General features: G+C 63.1%; 2 protein-coding genes across 6 annotated transcripts; both read right to left on the bottom strand.

Annotated features, from left to right (window-relative positions):
• Nucleotides 1-442: 442 nt before the first annotated feature.
• On the bottom strand, nucleotides 443-13936 carry DGAT1 (diacylglycerol O-acyltransferase 1). 5 transcript variants are annotated; one of them, XM_087447256.1, is made up of 18 exons: nucleotides 13671-13936; nucleotides 12902-13242; nucleotides 6174-6261; nucleotides 3268-3308; nucleotides 3099-3184; nucleotides 2963-3015; nucleotides 2639-2744; nucleotides 2382-2498; nucleotides 2207-2281; nucleotides 2008-2111; nucleotides 1877-1915; nucleotides 1765-1806; nucleotides 1640-1684; nucleotides 1448-1560; nucleotides 1303-1368; nucleotides 1118-1205; nucleotides 975-1037; nucleotides 443-867 (listed from the first exon to the last, which is right to left on the bottom strand). In XM_087447256.1, the coding sequence occupies exons 3-18, from the start codon at nucleotides 6177-6179 to the stop codon at nucleotides 712-714; spliced, it is 1200 nt and encodes a 399-aa protein (XP_087303382.1). In that variant the 5' UTR covers nucleotides 6180-6261; nucleotides 12902-13242; nucleotides 13671-13936; the 3' UTR covers nucleotides 443-711. The 5 variants fall into 5 exon arrangements, with proteins under 5 accessions (XP_087303382.1, XP_087303381.1, XP_087303384.1 ...); XM_087447255.1 differs by lacking the exon at nucleotides 13671-13936 and adding an exon at nucleotides 13417-13656; XM_087447258.1 differs by lacking the exon at nucleotides 12902-13242.
• A 3294-nt stretch (nucleotides 13937-17230) lies between these two features.
• On the bottom strand, nucleotides 17231-20791 carry SCRT1 (scratch family transcriptional repressor 1). Its single transcript, XM_087447259.1, has 2 exons — nucleotides 20224-20791; nucleotides 17231-18177 (listed from the first exon to the last, which is right to left on the bottom strand). Exons 1-2 carry the CDS (start codon nucleotides 20336-20338, stop codon nucleotides 17231-17233), a joined length of 1062 nt encoding a protein of 353 aa, XP_087303385.1. The 5' UTR covers nucleotides 20339-20791.
• Nucleotides 20792-21066: the final 275 nt, after the last annotated feature.

Raw genomic sequence — 21066 nt, 5'->3', positions numbered from 1 at the left:
CATAGGATTAACCAGCAGTGACCTAACAGGAAGTCTGACAGCTGAGCCCTTCTAGGCAGTGAGGGTTGTCAGCCATGGCATGGGGCAAGGGGTCTGCCTGACTGCCAGTGCCTCCCTCCAACTCCCCACACCTCACCCCCAACCCATGCCTCACCTCATGCCACCACTGAGGGCACTGCCTCCCCCTCCTGGCCATGCCCTGCCCAACTGTAGCTGGGCAGCCTTTCCCAGGGCACAGCACCCCAGCAGGGCATGGGGCATGGGCATCGGGGGAGGCCGATGGGACCCAGATTCCCCTCCCAAGAGCACCACAGTGCAGCCTGGGGGAAGAGGCCCTTTCTCCCAGGCCCCCGGGAGCAGCTGCCCCCACACCCTAGGGGACCCCATGTGGTGTGGGCCATCACCTCCCACCAGCCCTGTGCCCCCAGCATGCTGAGGGAGGTCACTCTGGACAGCACTTTATTGACACCCTCAGACCCTTGGGCAGGATCAGCATGGATTCCCAGGGCGCTGGAACTGGCCTATGCCCCATCTGCCATCCCTGAGGGGGCAAGAGGGAACCCCATAGGGGCAGAGAGGCCTCCTGGATCCCAGGAGGAGGCATGGGCAGCCAGGCCCTCTCCCCAGTACACAGGCGGCGGCAGGCTCTGGCCATGGGCAGTGAGGCAGACGAGGCAAGGTGGCGGTGAAGAGGGCTGGCCCCAGAGTAGCTCATGCCCCCGCTGTCGTGGCCTCGTGGTTGAGCACGTAGTAGTCATGGACGTACATGAGCACGGCCACTGGCTGCCCGATGATGAGTGTCAGCCACACGGCTGCATTGCCATAGTTGCCCCGGAAGAAGCGGCTCACGATCCAGGCCAGTGGGATCTGGGGACACGGGACCAAGGTCAGTTGGCTATAGTGACCACAGGGCTGCCTGCTCCCCGGGGCATGGGGAAGAGGGCGGGTGAGGAGGCCAGGTGGGGGATGCTCACCTGAGCCATCATGCCTGTGAAGGCCCATAGGCGGAACATGCGCAGGGGGATGCTCACCAGGTACTGGGGTAGGAGAGGAGCGTCAGCCATCTTGAGGGCCACAACCACCCCAGGATGAAGCAGGACACGCCCACAGCACTGACCTCGTGGAAGAAGGCCGAGGCTAGGAACACCCCGGTCCTGGCTACCCACTTGCTGCTGCCCCGTCGGAGCATGGGCTTATAGAAGTGTCTGTGGAGGGAAGAGGCCATGCAACAGGCGCCCAGGTCCACAAACACAAAGCTGCCTGCCCCCCACACACCACACACACACACACACCCGTGCCCACCTGATACACCACTTGTGCACAGGGATATTCCAGTTCTGCCAGAAGTAGGTGACGGACTCAGAGTTCCTGGGGGTCAGGAGACAGCAGGTGATCAGACTGCACCGTGACCCACCCTAGCCCCCAGCCCACACCCAAGGCCACCCACCACCAGTCCCGATAGAACTCCCGGTCTCCAAACTGCATCAGCTCAGCCACGGCGTTCAGGCAGGAGTGGAAGAGCCAATAGAAGAAGATGAGCCAGATGAGGTGGTTGGGGACCTGTGGGGGAGCCGGATGCCAGGTTCCAGAACACCCCCCTGCCCTCTCATGCCCCTCCCCACCTGCCCAGGCTGCTCACCGCCAGCTTCAGGAGGCGCTCAATGATGCGTGAGTAGTCCATATCCTGCAGAGAGACGGCTCAGCTGGCTCCCTTGGCTGTGCCCCACCCCCACTCCCCCATTACAGGAAAGCCTGACCGCTCACCTTGAAGGGCTTCATGGAGTTCTGGATGGTAGGGACCATCCACTGCAAAGGAGGGGACAGCGTCAGCTCCTTGGCTACACTGAGCCCCCTCACCCCAGCCCAGCCCACGTACCTGCTGGATCAGCCCCACCTGGAGCTGGATGAAGAACAGCTGGGGGAGAAATCAGAGGGTAACAGGTTGAGCCCCCCCCAGTGCCTGGCAGCCCCCCAGCCCCTTGCTGCCCCCTCAGCCTCCAGCCTCACCATCTCAAAGAGCCGCCGCAGCAAGAAGCGCTTTCGGATGCGGGGGGAGCGGGGAAAGTTGAGCTCATAACACAGAGTAGGGGCAAAGAGGAAGTAGTACAGATCTGGAATGGGAGGGGTGGGGCTTGCACCGGCAGAGGCCTGGCCCCCACTGTCCCCCCACTGCCTTTTGGCACTAAGCCCTCTGCACGGTCCTCACCACGGTAGGTCAGGTTGTCCGGATAGCTCACGGTGCGCTGGGCAGCTCCCCCGTTGGCCTTCTTACCTGCAGAAGCTACAAACAGGAGGGGAGAGTGAGGCCATGCCACTGCCCAGGCCTGGCCCCATGGCAGACAGGGCAGGTTCGGTGGCCCCAGCCCCAGGCAGCCCCTTACCAGCCTTGGCCTTGGCCCTCGCAGCCCTGTGCTCTCGGCACCACAGGTTGACGTCCCGGTAAGAGAAAAGCTTGAGGAAGAGGATGGTGTACACCATCAGAGCCAGCATGGAGCCCACTGCAGGAGAGGCAGGCTCAGGCCACAGCCCTCCCACACTGCTCACAGGAGAGCCACGGCCACAGGGGCAGCCCGTGGCCTGGGTCTCTCCTGCGAGCCCACAAGACAGGCTGGGGCAGGGGTGGGATAGGGGGGTGCACCTGGAGTGATGGACTCCAGCAGGAAGGCCACGGCCGCCGGGAAGCAGAGAAGGGTGGCCAGGTTGACCACATGCAGAAGCAGCCCTGTCTGCTCCGTCAGCACACCCTGCAGTGGGTTGGGGGAGCAGGGCACTCAGCCAGGGACCCCACTCTCTGGGCAAAGGGTCTCCCTGGGGAAGGGCCACCAGGCCTGGGGTGAGACCCCCTCCCAAGAAAGCCATACATAGCCTGAAACAGCGGATGGCTGGCGCCCTGCCCTAAGCCCGGGCCTGGTGAGGAGAACAGACCTCTGGGCCAGGCATGGGGCATGAGGGCACTGCTTACCACTGCCAGGCGCTTCTCCACCTGGAATGCAGCCACGGCAAAGACATTGGCCACTGGGGACAGAAGTGCCAGAGGGCAGATTCAGGGCCCCGTCAGCCCTGTCGCCACCCAAGGCTCTCCTCTGCACCCAACTCACCAATAACCAGGCACAGGGCGGGCCAGCTGTAGGGGTTTTTCAGGAACAGAGACACCACCTGGATGGGGTCCACCAGGATGCCATACCTGGGGATGGAAGGTGAATGAGCACCTATGGGGGAGCCTGAGCAGGTGGGGCGGGGCCTCAGGGCCCTGGTGAAGACACTCACTTGATGAGGTTCTCTAAAAATAACCGTGCATTGCTCAAGATCTGCAAGAGAGAAAAGGGGCACAGTCCATCAGCCTTGGCCACGGGGCACCCACCCCAGCTCCTCCTAGGACCTGTCGGGGCAGAAGCCCTGGGTCGAGGCGGCAGCTTCAGTCCTGTAGGCCCAGCCTTTCCAACCTCCACACCAAGCTCCGAGACTCACCACCCTTCTCGCCCCGCACCAGTGCAGGGATAGGAGGTCCCTCAGCATTGCCCCCTCACTCCAAGGAGACAGGGAGCCAACCCCCACACCAGGCACCTGCCAGATGCCTATGTCTGCAGCAGCAGAAAAAGACCCACTGCCCAGCAGCCCTTGGCCATCCTGCTGAGCTGGTGAGGGCCCGAAGTCCAGAGTGATAACCCCAAAGCCCAAACCTGCCTGAGGAAGCTTCCCACCTGCGCCCAGGGTCCAAACTCTGGGGGATGGTGGGAAGAAAAGGTGGCCAAAGTCTTGAGGGGCTGGGTCACCCAGTACTCACACCCCTGCCCCGCCTCAGCTGATCCTGCAGCTCTCCAAGCACAGGCACTTGGCCCCCAAACAGCTTCCAAGGACAGAGCCTCCATCAAAAGGGGCTCCTGGCTCTAGCCTGGGACTGGGTGCCTGGCTTCCCTCTGCAGGACAGGGACCTCCACCTCTATCCCATGGGGCACAGACTCTGCTGAGTGCCCCGAGTCAGCCTCTGCGCACGGTTCGTAGTAGGTTCTGTGGAAAATGACGCTGCAAGGGGACTGTGGTGGGGGCCCTTACCTGGGTGGTCACAGAAGCCTTCATGAGGCGGTGACAAGCTGAGAGATGCAGGGGCCCTGATCCTTGACCTCCCCCATGCGCAAGCCTGACCCACCAGCTTCCTGCCAGGACACACGTGGCCTGTCCTGAGAGCCCACAGCAGGCAGGAGCCGGAGCTGCTAATGAGCAGTGCCCATCTCAACGTCCAGACCACAGAAGGAACACAGCCGGCAGCCCCGAGCACGGGATGCACGTCTCCTGCAGGGAGGGGTGGCGGAAGCACCAGAAGCAGGGGAAAGGCTTTGGGGCTGCGCCAAAGGGCCAGTCAGGCCCAGTGAGTTGCAGAAGAACAGACAGTACTGCTTAGGCTGCCGGGGGCTCACTCAGCACCGCTGCCTCTTTACAAACCCAGGCTGAGCCAGGAATGGCCTCTAGAGACCAAGGACACACCATCTGGAGGCTGGGCTGGTGTCTGGCCCACTGTCCGCTTGCCCAGCGAGCTTTTTTTTTTGTGAGGAAGATCAGCCCTGAGCTAACATCCATGCCAATCCTCCTCTCTTTGGTGAGGAAGACCGGCCCTGGGCCGGCCCCGTGGCTTAGCGGTTAAGTGCGCGCTCCGCTACTGGCGGCCTGGGTTTGGACCCCGGGGGCACACTGATGCACCGCTTGTCCGGCCATGCTGAGGCCGCGTCCCACATACAGCAACTAGAAGGATGCGCAACTATGACATACAACTATCTACTGGGACTTTGGGGGAAAAAAAGGAGGAGGACTGGCAATAGATGTTAGCTCAGAGCTGGTCTTCCTCAGCAAAAAGAGGAGGATTAGCAAGGATGTTAGCTCAGGGCTGATCTTCCTCACAAAAAAAAAATTAATAAAAATTAAATAAATTAATTAAAAAGTTAAAAAAAAAATAAAAAAAGACCGGCCCTAAGCTAACATCTATTGCCAATCCTCCTCCTTTTTTTCCCTTTTTCTCCCCAAGGCCCCAGTAGATAGCTGTATGTCATAGTTGCACATCCTTCTAGTTGCTGTATGTGGGACGCCGCCTCAGCATGGCCGGACCAGCAGTGCGTCAGTGCGCACCCAGGATCGGAACCTCGGCCGCCAGTAGCGGAGCGCACGCACTTAACTGCTAAGCCACGGGGCCGGCCCACCCAGCTTTTTACTGACCAGGCTGTGTGTCTCCTTGCACCTCCCTGGGGAGCTTCCTGGGACCGACCACAGGCAGGGAGTGTGTGGGCGTGTCTGGGGCCCCTTACACATGGGTAGCCACAGGAACCGCACCCACAGATGCGTCTAGGCAAGGGTCAAAGCCCTCGGACCACATCAGCAAGGCCCAGTCAGGCCCTTTCCCTTGCCCCACCCCACAGCCTGCCCCTTTGAGCCCTGGACTCCAGCTGCTTCTAACCAAGGCTGCTGGCCCCACCCCCACAAGGTGCCAGCAGGTACCAGGACCCAGAAACAGGGGTCTCAGCCAAGCTACAAGGTCAGGTGGAGGCAGGGGCTCCATCTAATCACCTTGCTGAGGGGTGCCTACGACCAAGGCTGAGGGAGAGGAGCCGGGTGCCTGCTGAGCCCAACAGCCATCTTCTGACCCCTGCTCCCCTCAGGCAGGGCCTGCCCAGGGCTCCACGCCCACAAGGGCCATTCGGGTACAGCAGAGATAACTCTTCTTGGACCCCCAAGACCACTCACACATGCTGCCAAGGAGGCCCTGTGCCCACAGAGCACCCCATCCACAGGCCCATGGCCTACCAACCCAGGGCCAGCCACCCAGACTGTCCATTCCTTCTCTCTGTTCTCCCACACCCACCCAGCAAAGCCACTGGGGAGACCCCCGTGTTCCTTAGGCACAGGTCACAGCACAAAGGCCTCCCACACTACCCTCTGCAGGCCTCTCCTTGGATTCAACAGGGACAAGCGTCAAGTGTGTAGCCCACGAAAGCCCCAGTATGTGGCTGCTGCAGAGACCACCACCACAACTCACTCTCCACCAGCCCTGTGTCCCACATACTTAGCCACACGAGCTCCGGCCCCTCTCCTCCAGGGGACAGAGCCTGTGCCCAGGCAAAAGCCACCCTCGGGCTGAACCCTACCTCGCCGCAGGGACACCTGCTCCCAGACACCATCCTACTCACCAGCATCACCACACACCAATTCAAGATGCCACGGTAGTTGCTGAAGCCACTATCAGAGCTGAACAAAGAATCCTGGAGGCGGTGGCACCTGGCAGGGCAAGAGACAGGCATCCTCGTGACCAGGCACCAACAGAGCAGGGCTGGCCCCACCCCAGCCCCCAGGCAGGGCTAAAAACAGGCCCATGCCTCCAAGTCCATGGGCAAGTCAGGGCCCTGGCAGATACCTGAGAATGCAGCCAAGCCCAGCTCCTCAGGAGCCAGCCTCAGGGCCCAGGGCAGGCCCCAGCCCCTCACTCTGAGCAACTCTAGTCCATCCTGGTCCAGCAGCCGTGATCGGTATCCCACCCCAACCCTCTCTTCTGCCCATACATCATCCTACTACCCATTTACAGTCAGAGAGGGGCCAGGCAGGGCCAACTTCTCAGGACCACCCTCAGGCCTGCTCCTCCAGACAGTGGGCAGGGGGGCAGGCCACAGATAGGAGCAAGCACAGCCGGCCCTGCCCAGGCCAGGGCTAGGTGGGGCTGGAGCACCCAGGCCAGGAGCCTGGCCTCACTCCCAGAGGCTTCTGGCTGCCGCCACGCACACTGGCTATGGAGCCGTGATGGGCTCACAGGAGTCCACCCCAGGGATCTATGGGCCCACTCGGCAATGCTGGACAGAGGTGGGTCAAGGGGCGAATCTGCCTTGCTCAGTCAGCCCATCCCACCACCCAGCAAGCCAAGGGGCCCCCACCTCAAACCACCTCCTCCCCACACTTGGCCCACGAAGGTCGGAGTGGGCACAGGGCCTCAGGCCAAGGGCCAGCTGAGCACATGGCCTGACGTGCGCCTTCCTGGGGGCAGGGGCCTGACCCCCAACTGCGTGTGTGGTCTCCAGTTGTTGTTTTTTTTTTTTTTTTTTGGTGAGAAAGATCAGCCCTGTGCTAACATCTGCCAATCCTCCTCTTTTTGTGCTGAGGAAGACTGGCCCTGGGCTAACATCCGTGCCCATCCTCCTCCACTTTACATGAGACGCTGCCACAGCATGGCCTGCCAAGCGGTGCGTCGGTGCGCGCCCAGGATCGTGAGACGCCGGCACAGCATGGCTTGCCAAGCAGTGCGTCGGTGCGCGCCCGGGATCCAAACCGGCGATCCCCGGGACACCACAGCGGAGCACGTGCACTTAACCGCTTGCACCACCAGGCCGGCCCCTCCAGTTGTTTTTGAGAAATGATAGCCTGTCCCCATTCAACCACAGGGTAAGTGCTGTGTTCCTGCCTGGGCTGAGGGGGCCCAAAGAAGCTCCCTCAGGGGCTGGGCGCCTGATGGCAGGAAGGTCTCCAGCAGAAGCAGGCAGAGGCACCTTCAGTGCCCACCCGTGAATGCTCCCACCCAGTGCTGGGGTGGGGGACACGTAAGCAGACCCTCGTGTCCCTGCCTGATCCTCAGAGTAACGCAAAGGTGGAAGAGTAGCCACAGCATGGCTGGGGCAAGGCCCAGACCTGGCCCCCAACTCACTCACAGGCTGCAGCCCTGCCTCAGGAAGCCCTACACAGCATTGAGCAAGGCCTCCAGTTTTGTAAGAGGTGAGGCCAGGGCCTCCCTACCCTCCTGCTGACACACACCTCCACCTCTTGAGACACCTGGGTGAGGAAAGCGGGCCCCATCAGATGCCCTCGCAGGGCTGGCCCCACCTCAGGGGCAAGCCTGGCTACTGTTGGGGTCAGCACTCGGACGGCCCCACCCAGGAGGTGAGGGGTCAGGGATGCTGCTCAGCACTATAGCCAGGGCACTGCCGACAGGTCTGACCTCTGTCTCCCAAGACCAAGGTCTGCACCGCACGTGGCCCACCTGCCTCTCCCTGTCGCAGGCCTGGCCTCCTTGTGTCCACCTTCCAGGTCTGTCCTGGCCTTGCAGTGAGGCTGTGATCTCCTCCCAAGGCCCTCTTCTCCCTGAGTCTCTGCACGTGCCTCTCCGCAAGGTGAGCAGGGGTCCAAGGTCCAACTCTCCAGAGAGGACAGTCTCTGGGTCAGTCTGCTGGACTGGGCCTCCCCAGCCCCCTCCGCCAAGTTTCAGCCCATTTGCTTTCACTGGAACCATCCCAAAGCTGCCTCGTACCACAACTTGCCAACTGTTGTCTGCACTTGTGACGCCTGGCTCAGCGCACCCAGAGGACTGTTTCACAACAGTGTGACCCCTGCCCCCTTTGGGCCACCAAGAAGACCATGCTGGCTTTATTTGTGGCAATCTCTACGATGAAAACAGGAGTGGAGAAAGGGCGTCGTTTTCCAAATCTGACATCAAAATGACGTTATAAAAGCTCGTTCAGATCCCTGCTGTCAGGTTTCCAAGGTCTTCCCCAACCCATCCACACCCACTTCTCATGTCCCTCCCCACAAGCCTCCTGAAGACCCCCAACCCCAGGCAGCCCCCTTCACCCACAGGTCAGAGGCCCTGACCCAGGGGAGGAAGCTCACCGTCCACCAACACCTATAAAGTTCCAGCCTTGACAGTGTAGTCAGCAGCAGTGGACCAGAGGGTAGATGGAGGCAAGATCTGGTCACCATGCCCAGAGCTGTCTGTCACCCTCTCCCTTACTGCAGGGGCCGCTCACACCTCTGTGCCCTGCAGCAGTCCCACATCGGCTCCCCAGGCCCACCGAGCTAGCAGGGCCATTTTAACTTATCGCATGTATCACCTCAACCCTCACATCAGCACTGGGAGGCGGGCACACAGGGAAACCGAGGCTTGCCAAGGTTCGAAGCTCGCCCAGAAGCACAGCCCCCAAGTGTGGACCACGTGGTCCAGCTCCAGGGCCAAGCAGAGCAAGGAGAGGGCAGAGTGCCAGCTCATCTCCCAGCTGTCCCCGTCCTCGGCACACCCAGCCTCTGGGCCGAGCCCTGGGGGGCAAGGTGGTTGAGTGAGCTCCCCACATCCTCAGGCCCTGCTAGAGAGGGAGAGACAGAGGACACCACAGGGACAACACCCTGGGGAAGCCCCGCAACCAGAAGGTCCCACCTGGAGTGCCCATGAACCGACGGCCGGAGGGCACCCAGGCGTCCCGGGCATGAGGGAGTATGTGGAGCACCTGAAAGGAGTGAACCACAAGGCAAGAGCAGAAAGGGGTGCCCTCTCCTTCCTGCCCCACAGCTACACCTTGCCACAGTCCGGAAGAAATGAGCTCACACCTAGAGCCAGAGCCTGACCAACCTGCCCAGGCCAAGGTGAGCAGGAAGTGTAGGAAGGGGTAGCAGGAGGAACGGGGAGGAAAGGCCACAAGCAGTGGGGAAGGGAAGTAGGTGGAGAGATGACAAGGAGGGGGCAGCCCCAGGGGACCCCAAACCCTGTGGCATCTGGGCTTGAGGGACAAACACACACAGTCTGCATATCCTGGAGACCAGGAAGGGACGGTGATGGCTAGCTTCCCCTCCAGCCCTGGGCAGGCCCATCCCTGCCATCTACTGCTCCTCTTCCCAGGGGTCCAGACCTCGAGAATGGGCAGACGGGGCTCCCACTCACTGGGCCAAACTAGCAGGAGCACAGGAGAGACTTCTGGACACCTGGCCCACACAAAGCAGGAAAGTGACTGTCCATCCCAGGGTGGCAGCTTGGCCCAAAGCCAGCACTTCCTATCTCACACAAAGGACCCTGGTTCCCATCCCCTCAAGATGGAGATCATGCTAGCCATGCCCTTGCCTCCTGAAGAGGGTGTCTTGGGGAGTTAGCAGAGAAGACTCTAGGACCCTCCTGTCCTTTGCAGCCTCCCTCAGCACCACCCAGGCCCACAGGAAACAAGCATCCTTCTCAGCAGAACCACTCTCCTCCCTCATGGCGCCTGCACCAACTCCTTCATGAACTCCAAACTCCGTGCCTGACCTTTGCTCGGTGCTGAGATTACCTTATCTCCCAGGTGGACTGTGAGTACCCCAAGAGCAGGGACAGTCCTGCAGTACCTGTACCCCAGCTGCCCTCACCCACCCCCTCCCCACAGCGCATGGTGAAGAAAGCCTCAGTTCTTGTTTACTGAGAGAGCAAATCCTTGCCAACCAACTGACCAATTGCCCACTTCCCTTGATAACCTTTAGCTCTGAAGCTGCTCCCAAAGCCAGAGTGCTCAAGAGCCCCTGGGCCAGGGTGAAGGCCAGAAGGGGAGGGGGTAGCTGGAGGGTGGTAAAGACATCGCTTGGAGCCAGCTTGGAGGAGGGAGCCAACGCCCAGGGGGGCCAGGTCCTCCCCATCAGCCACGGCTTGCTCTCCCCACTCCTTCCTGTCAGTCCTTCAGCTAAGGGGAGCACCCACCTGTGGGTGTGCCTACTTCAAACCTCTCTCCTATACTCCAACCAGGGTGAGTCCCAACACAGGACCCAACTCTCCCTACAGCGGCATTTGTTAAGCAGGACCCCAGGCCAGCCAAGGACTGGGTGAGGGATGAATGAGCCAGGAAGGGAAGGGACCCCTGTAAAGACCCCTCTGAAAGAGTCTGCAGGAACCAGAAAGCCTCTCACACTGTCCCATGCCCCTGTCCTCAGACAGTCCAGTCTCCTGCGGGCCCCCTCACCAGCTAGCCCATCCTCCTCTGGGACCCTTCCCTACCCCCAAGGCACCCCTCATAGTCCTCGGGAGAGACTCCCCTCCCTTCATCAGGAGGGACAAACCTCCCGATCTCATCCATCTCCTTCCAGACAGGAGACACTTGGGCATGGCTGGAACCAGCCCGCCTAGAGGCCAGGCTCCTGGCTCACCCAGAGAAAGAGCCTCAGGATCCACTGGAGGACCTGCAGGGCGGGGGTCGGGGGTCGGGGGTGTCTGGAAGCTGGGCTGCTGCCGGCCCCCCTCAGCGCCCCCACCTGGGTGACCTTGGCAGGCTACCCTCCACCCCTAAGCCTCTGTTTCCCCGCGGGGACCCAGGGGATACACTTGTCCACGCGAGGTCCTGGGGCCAGGCTCTTGGACCCGGAGCCCGCGCTGCTGCGGCCACGCCCGGGAGACCGGGGAGGGTCGCGGGGGCCCGGGTCAAGGGTCAGAGGTTAGGAGTCGGCCGCACCGCTACCTCAGATTCCAGTGGCCGCTGCCCACGTCGGCGTCTCCGTCCTTGTCCTTGTCCGGGGCCGGGGCGTCCCCCCCGGCGCCCACGTCCCTCACCTCCTCTTCTGCAGCCGCGGGCCCGCCGCCGCCCTGGCTCAAGGGCCGCGACCCTGTCCTCCGGCGCCGGGAGCCGCCTGCGCTGCCGCGGTCGCCCATGGCCTCAGCCCGCACGCTCCCGCGGCCGAGTCGCGGCCCGCCGGCCTCTCAGAGCCCGAGGCCCGCGGCCCCGCCTCAGGACCCTTGGCCAACGGCCGCCGCCGCCCCCTACCGGCCGCCGTAGCCCGCGCGCCCGCCGAGTCGGCCACGAATCCCGATTGCGTCGCTCCGGAAGCTGCTAACTGGCCCGCGGTCGCGGTGCGCGGGGCACCCTGGGAGTCGTGGTCGACGCGGGCGAGAGGGACCGCGGGGCACCCTGGGAGTCGTAGTCGCCCCGCGCCGGAGGAAGTACGGGGGCATGCAGCTGGTGGCGGACAACGCTGTCCGCGGGCCTCGGCCTCTCCACGGAACACTCCCGACTTCCTAGCAGTTGCGCTCCTCCCCTGATCGCTTTCCTGGCCCTTGTCCCACTCTCTAAACACAGGGTTTCGTCATTCCTCATCCCAGGCGCAGGAATGTGGGATGTGGGTTATTTATGAAACGGCTCGTCGGTTACAGTAGCTGCCGCGCACGGCTGGCGGGGCCCTGTCCGTGGGGGCTGGCCTCGCCCACCACCCAGTGCGTTGGTGCCCGAGCGCGCATCTCTCGGCACAGTTGCTCCGCGAGCCCTCTGGTTACCACCGCAGGCGCCTGCTTTTCTTCGGCTTAGGTTTGCGGAAATTAAAAGAAACCTTAACTGGGCTGGCCCCGTGGCTTAGCGGTTAGGCGCACGCGCTATGCTGCTGGCAACCCGGGTTCAGATCCCGGGTGCGCACCGACGCACCGCTTCTCTGGCAACGCTGAGGCCGCGTCCCACATACAGCAACTAGAAGGATGTGCAGCTATGACATACAACTATCTACTGGGGCTTTGGGGGGAAAATAAATAAATAAGTAAAATTATAAAAAAAAAAAAAAAAGAAAACGTTAACTAAACTGAGTCGGGAAGGCCTGTAGAGGGAGCTCTCACCCCCATCACACATCGTCAATTACACCAACCAGGAAGAGAGGAGCCTGCATCTCGGACAGGAAGTACAACTACTTTACTATGAAGGAAGATTTCCCTCCCCAGCCGGCAACAGCCCAGCCAATGAGAAGCCGTGCCGCCCTGAACTGCTACTTTCCCCGGTAGACTCTCATTTAGAACAGCCCTTCCTCTCATTTAGAACAGCCGTTCCCTACTCCCCCTCTTTCTCCAGAAAGGCAGATCCCCTCCTTTGTTTTCTGGATTTGTCTGTGGTTGAAATAGCATGTGCATATCCCGAATTGCAATTCTTTTGGCTACTCTCGAATAAACTCCTTTTGAGGCTTTACAAGTTAACAGGCTGTTCAGACAAGCACCAGGCCTGAGGATGGAGCAAGAGAAAGGCCCCATCCTGCATCTCCGAGACACCTGCCCTGCCCGCAAACTCCCAGGACAGCCAACTCTCCCCCTACAGGGCCCAGCAGGGGTAGGGCGAAGGTGCAGGCTCCCCCGCAGTAGCCACGTTCCAGCTGGCACCCTCCACCCAGCCCCCCTTCTGCCCACCTCCACAGACTTGCAGGGCCTCCCCGGTCTGGGCCAGTTTTGCAAGGGCGTGGCGAGCCTGAGGTGCCAGATCGTGGGGACCCAGAGCATTGCACAGTCTTTGCAATCTCCCAGTCGTTAAATGAAGCAACTAATCCACCGTAACAACCGCAGGGTGTGACTCGCAGGCAGGCAAGTCCAAGTCACACTTTCGATTGACACGATTCTTGCACAGGGCATGGAGTATGAGCGTCCTGGATCTCAGGGTGCAAGCGTTCACCGGGGGCTCGGGCCTGGTTTACCCAAGAAACACCTCTAGCAGCAGAACCCATTAGCTGAGCAGGACCCAGAAGAGCGCCTCTCTGGAAGCAAATAAACCAAGAGATTCAGCCTAAGGTCAGTGTCTTCTCCTATGGACTGGCCACTGCCTTTCTGCCGGGCTCACCCCTGCTCCACCACCTCCACGATGGCACCTGGGCCCCAGGTTCTTGCTGCCATGGGGCCATCTGGGGCTGATGCCAGTCTGGCGTCCCTACCTGGCAGGTGTCTTCGAGCAGCCTGCTGAAAGGGCCGCCCTGACTGGGTGGGAGAGCCCCTCCCGTGTGCCAACGCAGCCCGGCCTCTTGGGTCTGGACCAGCCCCGTCTCCTATCCAGTCTCCCAGAACGTTCGTCTGTTCATCTGCCAGACTGAGCTAGGCCTTTCTGAGAACTGATCCCCAGGAAGGGCGGACGAAAGAGAGGGTCCCCTCCGGAGCCCCGAACGTACGGGTGCTGCCACTCCCTCCTCACCCTCTCTCCAAGGCGGTGCGGGAAGCCCCGCAGGGGCGCCCACGTGCGGCTGCGCGCCTTCTGGCCGTGCTGTAGTCCAATACAGAGCGAAGAACTAGAGGGCCGGCCCAGCCTGGCACGCGATGGGCAGAGGAGAAGATTGACGGCTCAGGCTACCAGTAGGCCTGGAGAGGCTGAGCCCAGTAGCCAATGAAGAGTGAAGGGTCGTGTTGGAGGCGGCTGCCTGTGTCCACGTCCCAACTCCAAGCCGTCAGCTGGCAAGTAGCAGCAGGAGTGAGGCGACTAGGGTGGAGCGGGGACTAGCAGAGAGGACCGGTCCGGCCGGGGGTGAGGTGGTGGCGAGCCAAGGTTCCGGCACTGGCGTTGAGAGCGAGGAGAGCAGGGCTGCGAGCCAATGGGAAGGCACGGGCTGTGAGCGCACCAATAAGGAAGAGCCTCAGTACCGTAGGGGGGGCGGGGCCTCTGGGAGAGGCGGGGCCTATGGCTGGGAGGCGGGACCGGAGCATGCAAGGCTCCCCACAGCCCCAGTAGGTCCGGATCCAGGGTGAGGTGCTGGACATTCTAGATCAGTCCTGGGTTGGGCCTGACTTCAGCTTGGAGTCCCTTAGCTCCCCCAATTCCTGGCACAGAGAAGATTCACCTGTCCCAGGAGAAATGCCAACTGCTTTGCCTTCGGGGGGGGGCTCCTGAGGCTTGGTCTGCCAAGCCGGCCCACCTGGGTGGAAGAGGACAGCCCTCTTGCAAAAGGGGACACAGGCAAATGCTAGCGAAAAGCAGCGACGTGACCCCAGGGATGCGTGGGCAGGCTGCCACTCCCAGCGCTGGGCCTGCACCCGCCCTGCCTCTAGAGTGCGACAGGACCGGGAAGATGCCCCCCAGATGTCACCAGCGCCCCCTGCAGCGCGGGCCCAGCCCTGGATACATCAGCCCGACACTCCAAGTTCTATCAAGAGTGGCATTTATTCTCCTCGTGGAGGTGCGGCGCTCCGGGGAGCTGGTGCTATTGTGCTTAGGAAGTAGGTCTGTCCGTCCGTCCGTCTGTCCGGCCGGCCCAGCCCCAAACGGGGGCGGAAGAGGGGCGCGGCCCGAGTAAAAATCCCGGCCTGTTCCGGGTGGGAGTGTGTACAAGGCGGCGGGGCGCAGGCGGGGTGGGGGCAGGGCAGGCCGGCGGCCACAGCCCCCACCCGAGGGCCCCCGCATCTCGGGCCCTACTCGTAGAGTCAGTACAAAATAGGTGCTACCTAATCGTTCTTCTACCTGAATTCGCTAAGTCGGTTATTGTGCTGCTTAGTTATGGGGGCAGGAGGGGGCCCATGGCTTTCCACGGCGGTGGGGTGTGGGGAGAAGGGAAGACCCTAGCCAGCCCACGGCCCTTCTCCTTAGGTAGGTAGACAGGTGGGGGGATAGGGGGGCGCCTGTGTGTGCGTGTGCATGCGGGTGTGCCTGGCTGGGCAGGCTGGCCCCAGCTTGGAAGCTGTGTGGGCCCCGAGCTGAGGTGTAGGGGGTTTTGCATGGGGGCCCTGCTGTGCTGGGCCCTCAGTCCACCCTGTGGGTGCAGCTGGGCACCAGTGGGCTTCGTGCCCATGGGGATGGGGCTGGCCAGGTCATACACTCCAGAGTGCACCTTTGTGTCTGGCCTGGGACTCTGGCCTAACACTGCAGAGCTGCGGTAGCCAGGGGATGGAAGGACTGGGAGTCGGTATGGGTGGCACTGGGCCTTGGTGCCCTGGGTCTGTGACTCCTGAGCTGAGAAGGCCAAGCCCAGTCAAAGGTAGAGCCTGGCTACACCCAGCATTGGACCCCGGCGGGGGTGAGGAGGAGTGAGGGGTACACGGTTGGGCCTAGGGACCCGGCCTCTCTCTGCATCTTTGTCCGTGGTCCCTGGCCCAGCAAAGCCGGCCAGGCCCCTCACGAACATGCACCACCCCCTCCCCCACAGGTCACTGTGTCCCTGGCATACTCAGCAGCAGGCCTGGCACGTAGTAGGTGCCCAATGAACGGTCGGTGGGTGATGGACGACTGAAGGAGGGGTCTTGGGGGCAACCACCTCGCCCCTGCCCCTGGAACCATTACACCCGCCGGGCTCTGCCGTGGTGGGGTAGGGAGGAGAAGGGGGAAGAAAGTCTGCGCGTCCGGCCACGCACAGCGTCCCTGATCTAGGGGCCTATGAGGAAGACAGGGCAAGGGGATACCTGATTCTCAGTAACTCTAGAGGCGGCGGCAGCTTCGCATGCAGTGCGCATTATTGCTCTATAGTCGGCATCGGACTAACTAAGAGGGAGAGGGAGCGGGCAGCCCCGGGAAGGGACGGAAGGAGGGTTGGGGCTGCATGCAGTGACGTCACAAAGGCGGCGGCCAATGGGGCGGGCCCTTGGGGCGGGGTCGCCGCCGAGGCTTTGGCATAGACGGGCGAAAGTTGGCAACAGAGTGGGGGCGGGGCCGGGGCTCGAGGGAGGGGCCGGCGTCTGAGAGGCGGGGCCTGAGGCTCCCAGGAGGCGGGGCCCAGGCGGGGGCGGGGTTCAGGGGCGGGGAAAGTGATCCTGGATTCCCAAGCCCCGGGCGTCGGCGGGGAGGATGGGGGCCTGAGCGGCCCTTCCCTGACCCGAGTGCAATCGTTCATAAATAAAACGTACAAATACAAAAAGAAAGAAACCCGACGCATCCGCAATCCCCCCAAGGGGCTTTACCCGCAAAGCGAATACGGAGAGCTGTATAGAGGGCCGTGCCCAGGCCTGCCTGCCGGGCCCCAGGAATCCGTCCTCCAACACCGAATGCCCGGGTACGAGGGAGGGGGCCCCGGGGCAGGGCAGGAGCGGGGTCTGAGGAGGTCGGATAAGTCCATGCGATTCGATATGCGTCATTATTATTCGTTATGGAGGACAGAGCCTGGGAAGCTGGGCCGGAAGAATTCGGATTTGGCAGAGGATGCGAGGCGAGGGTAGGAGAGCGGCTCGGACTGAGGCCCCAGAAGGAACCCAAGGGAGAGGGGTGCCGCCATCCGCCCCCTCCCCGATCCCCAACGCGTCTAACACTCCCGGGCTTCAGCGAAGACTGAGGAGTAGGGACGCTTCTGCAGGCCTCCTCCCTCCTGCTCCTCCTCCAGTCTGCTGCCGGGGAGGGGCTGGCTCCCTGGACGTCTAGGCCACGGGCCTGGCCCTGGAAGGCTTGGGAAGGGGTGGGGAAGACCTGAGTCTCTGAGACGCGATCCAGGGGCACAGAGGGGGGAGGAGGGGGGCGCTCCCTACCTCACCCCACCCCCGTCTTCAGAGACCTTACTCGGAGATGAGGTTCGGTTCCGGGTCTCCTGGACCCTATTGCTGGGAAAAAGCCTGGGGCACCCTGGAGGGGAAGGAAGGGGGCTCGGGATGGGTCTCCCCTCGGGACCCTATTGCTTGAAGGGGCCGGCAAGGCCCCTGGCAGGCGGGGCGGAGCCGGGCCCCCTCCCCCTATTGCTGTGAGGAGGGGCCCGCCCTCCCGCCCCTCCGCCCGGGCGCCGGCGGAGACTTCCCTGGTGGCCCATATTGCTGAGAGCCGACCCGGCTGGCGGAGGCACCGCCGCCCTAGGCCTGCACAGGGCTGAGCTGCGGCGGCGCGGCGGGCGCCGGGGCCGCGGGGCCGCCGCCTCCGGCGCCGCCCTTGAAGCAGGCCGACTCGTAGTGCTTGTTGAGATAGGACTTGAGCGCGAAGCTCTTCTTGCAGCGCTTGCACTGGAAGTGCTTGAAGGCCGAGTGCGTCTGCATGTGTGCGCGCAGGTTGGATCGGTCGGCGAAGGCCTTGCCGCAGTGCGCGCAGCCGAAGGGCTTCTCGCCGGTGTGGGAGCGCATGTGGCCCTGCAGGAGCCAGGGCCTCGAGAAGGCCTTGCCGCACACGCCGCACTTGTGGCGCAGGTCGTGCGTGAGCAGGTGCATGGCCATGGCCGGCATGGACACGTACACCTTGCCGCACGTCGGGCAGCGCCTCGCCAGCTGACTGTCCAGGCTGCGGTGAGTCTGCTTATGGCGGCTCAGGTTCGACGATGTGGCGTACGTTTTGCCGCACTCGCCGCACGCGTGCCGGCCCCCTGCGCCGCCGGGCCCGGTCCCCGCGCGCGCCTCGGTGCCCGCCCCCGAGCGCGCGCCGCCCCGGCCCCTGGCTCCCGACCCTGCACCGCGCGCGCCCGCCCCGGCCCCGCCTCCGCCGTCGCTGTCGGGGGCCGCTGCAGAGGCCGTGGAGGGGGCGGCGGCGGCGTTGGCGTTGGTGGCCTTACGGCGCGAGCGCCCGTCGGTGATGAAGAAGGCGTCAGCCGCGTAGCCCTCGCTGACAGCCGCGTCGCCGTTGATGTAGCCGCCCGCGGCCGTGGCCAGCTCCGGGCGCGGGGTGGGCGGCGGCGCCGAGCCCGCGGCCGCCGGGCCCAGCTCTCCCCGCACGGCTGCAGCGTACATGGGCTCCGGGGACGGCCCTTTGAGCAAGGCCGCCTCGGCGTCGCCATCGTAGACGGAAGCGGGCCCCGTGTAGTCGTTGAGGTATCCTGAGGGCCAAGGCGGACAGACGGGCAGACAGCGGGAGGGGAACCGGGCAGCGGGTGAGACACACACGAGCGGACAGCAGGAGACACCGGGGTCCGGGAAGGAGAGAAGGGGGAAAGGACAAAGGAGAAGGGCCGAGGGACCGCGGGGCAGGGAGGATGGAGAAGGCAGGGAGGGGAAGAGAACAGAGGAGAGATGAGACAGGGCCCGGCCAGGCTCCGCCCCGCCGCCCGCCCGCCCCACCCTCGCAGGGGGGAAAAGAGGCACATCTTAGGGCGCGGCTGCCCCCCATTCCACGGAGCCTCAAGGTCAGGGGGGAAGGGCGACGCTTCCCTCGCCCTCCTCCCTCCTCCCTCTCCCCCTCCCCTTACTTCCCCCTCCCCCACCCTCGGGTTCTCCCCACTTCAGCAGTTTTCCCTGATTATGCAACACACTGCAGACCCGCAGCGCACAAAGCCAGGACCGGCCGCCCAGGGACCCTGCCATTCTTGCCTCTCAGGGTTCCCACTGGCTCTTCCCCCGGGCCCTCAGAACCCGCGCCCAGCCTGATGCTGCCCCTCTCTGGTCCTCTAGGTCCCCCAACAAGCCCTGGAGACGTCTAACTCCAGCAGCTCCTCTAGCCCTCACTAGCACCTCTCTCTCATCTTTCAGGTCTCCCACTCCTCACTGGACTTGACCCCCTTCCCACTCCAGCCCTATCTCCCTCCATCCACTCTGCTTTTCCCCCTCTCCCTTCAGTCATCCTGCACCCTTGCATCCTACCTTGTTCCACATTTGCCCTCTTCCTCCAGGCCCTAACCCTTTGTGGCAGCCTTCCCAAGCCCCAGGATAGGCTACCAGGGAGACGCTGCGTTGGAGAGAGTACCAGGGCATCCACCTGGGGACACCTTCATAGGGACAAACTGCAGGCAGGCAGCATCATTCATGCTGATAACGCAGTTGTTCTCAAGACGAAAGATGGATCTCACAACCTCAAAGTCACAAGTGCACACTCCACACCATGCAGGCTCTGGTTTCTTCAGGGTTACACCCAGTCTCCCAGCCGCCCTCAACCGTGGAATCCCCTCACAGAGTGGGCCGCACGCTGATCCTGGCACACACCACCTACTCATGTAGGGTCACACATGCAGCCACCCTGGACAAACTCTCAGCTAGGGTGGCCAGTCACATGGGTGCACAGTGGCCTCAGAGTCACATGGTCCCATGTAGTGGCACACAGGCAGGCACACACTCACACAGGGTCACACACAGTGCACACAGTCACATGGCCACACGCAGTCACATGGGCACACATAGGCACACACACAGGCTCCTGCAGGTCATACCTGTTCTGCCAACCCACACTGGCACTCCCAGCCCCTTTGCCTGCATGCTAACAGTTGTCCTTGAACTTGGACACCCTTGGACAAAGAGCCTCCCCAGCCTCCAGCACTTTGGACCTCCCCTGCCCACAGCCCACCTGCCCACATGCTTCTCCCTGACCCTGGCTTCAGGGAAGACACTGCTGCTGCCTCTGCTGGTACCTTTGCCCTGACAGGAGGGCGGACCCCACTGGACCCCTGCCTACTCCCTGGAGCTCACAGTACTCCTCTGCTGGCCCTAGCAGGGGGTCCCGGGGGGGTGTAGCCAAAGAAAAAATGAGGGTACTGAGGCAGGCCCGGGTTTCTAGGTGTGGGTCTGTATGCATGGCTAGGTCCTGTCATGTCAGCAGTTGTCCATGTGGCTGTGTCTGTCCCATCATGTGTGGGTCAGTGTGGACCTTCAGGCACCTCCTGTTCCTGACCCCTGCTCCCACCCTCTCTCCTGCATTGATACTCTCCCTGCCCAGCCTTGGCCCTGTTCTGGCCTGCCTCTGCAGTCTCCTCTCTCCACCCCCCATCTCCATCTCCCTCCACAGTCGGCTCCAGTCACTGACTCCTGCTGGTCTGGTTCCCTCCAGTCTATTTCCTGGGGCCCTTGCCCCCTCCATCCCGACACTCTAGCTCTCCACCCCTTCCAGCATTGTCCTGGGCCCCTTGCCACCACCCCAGCCTCAGCCCAGCTCGCACCTGTCTCGTGCAGTCGCACGCCGAGGTCGCTGCGGGCGCGCCCGTAGGAGCTCTCGAGGTCTGCCGAGGAGAACGTGTCAAGTTTGACCTTCTTGACCAGGAAGGACCTGGGCATGATTCCTGCGGGGCTCCGGCGCTGCAGGCCTGCGGAGCCGGGGCGCGGGGGGGCTGCGGCCGCGGCGGGGCCCGGTCACCATCCGAGGAGCGGTGGAGGCAGCACGGGTCCCCACTCTGGCCTTCGGATGCTGCCGCTCGAGCGCCGTCTTCTCTCCTCCTGCCTGCCTGCCTGCCCTGCGTTTCCTCCTCTGCTTCTCAGGATCCCTCCTCTTCTCCTTCCTTCTCCTTCCTTTTCCTCTCCTCTCCTCTCCTCTCCTCTCCTCTTCTCTTCTCGTCTCTTCCTTCTCTTCTCTTCTCTTCTTTTCTCTTCCTTCCTTCCTTCTCTCCTCTGGTCCCGGCTTCCCAGCCCGCAGTGCCGCCCCTGGACAGGCGGGGGAGGAGGCTCGGGGGGTGGGGAGGGGAGGAGCGGCTCCGTCCCGGGCCCGGAGGCTGCGAGTGGGTGCAGGGCTGGCCCGGCTCCGCGGCCCCCTTCCCCTCCCCCCCGCCGCCGCGGCGGAGCCTCAGTCAGCGACCCCCCATGGCCCCGGGGGTGGCGGCGCCGGGCCCGGAGAACGCGGCGGCGGCGAGAGCGCCAGCAGCTTCAGCACCGCGGCCAGCGCCGGCCCAGCCAGCACCTCGGCCAGCGACCGGGCGCGCTTAGCCGGTACGGGCGGCGAGGGGCGGGCCGCGGGGACTCGGTCGCCGGGCGGGGGTCCTCGGCGGGGGTCCCTGGGAGGCTTGCTTTAT

The sequence above is a fragment of the Ceratotherium simum genome, chromosome 23 (assembly GCF_057802395.1).
Source record: "Ceratotherium simum simum isolate JZ-2026a chromosome 23, ASM5780239v1, whole genome shotgun sequence".
Classification (NCBI taxonomy): Eukaryota; Metazoa; Chordata; class Mammalia; order Perissodactyla; family Rhinocerotidae; genus Ceratotherium; species Ceratotherium simum.
The sequence above is the reverse complement of the archived record's forward strand: the minus strand, read 5'-3'. Positions and strand labels throughout refer to the sequence as shown.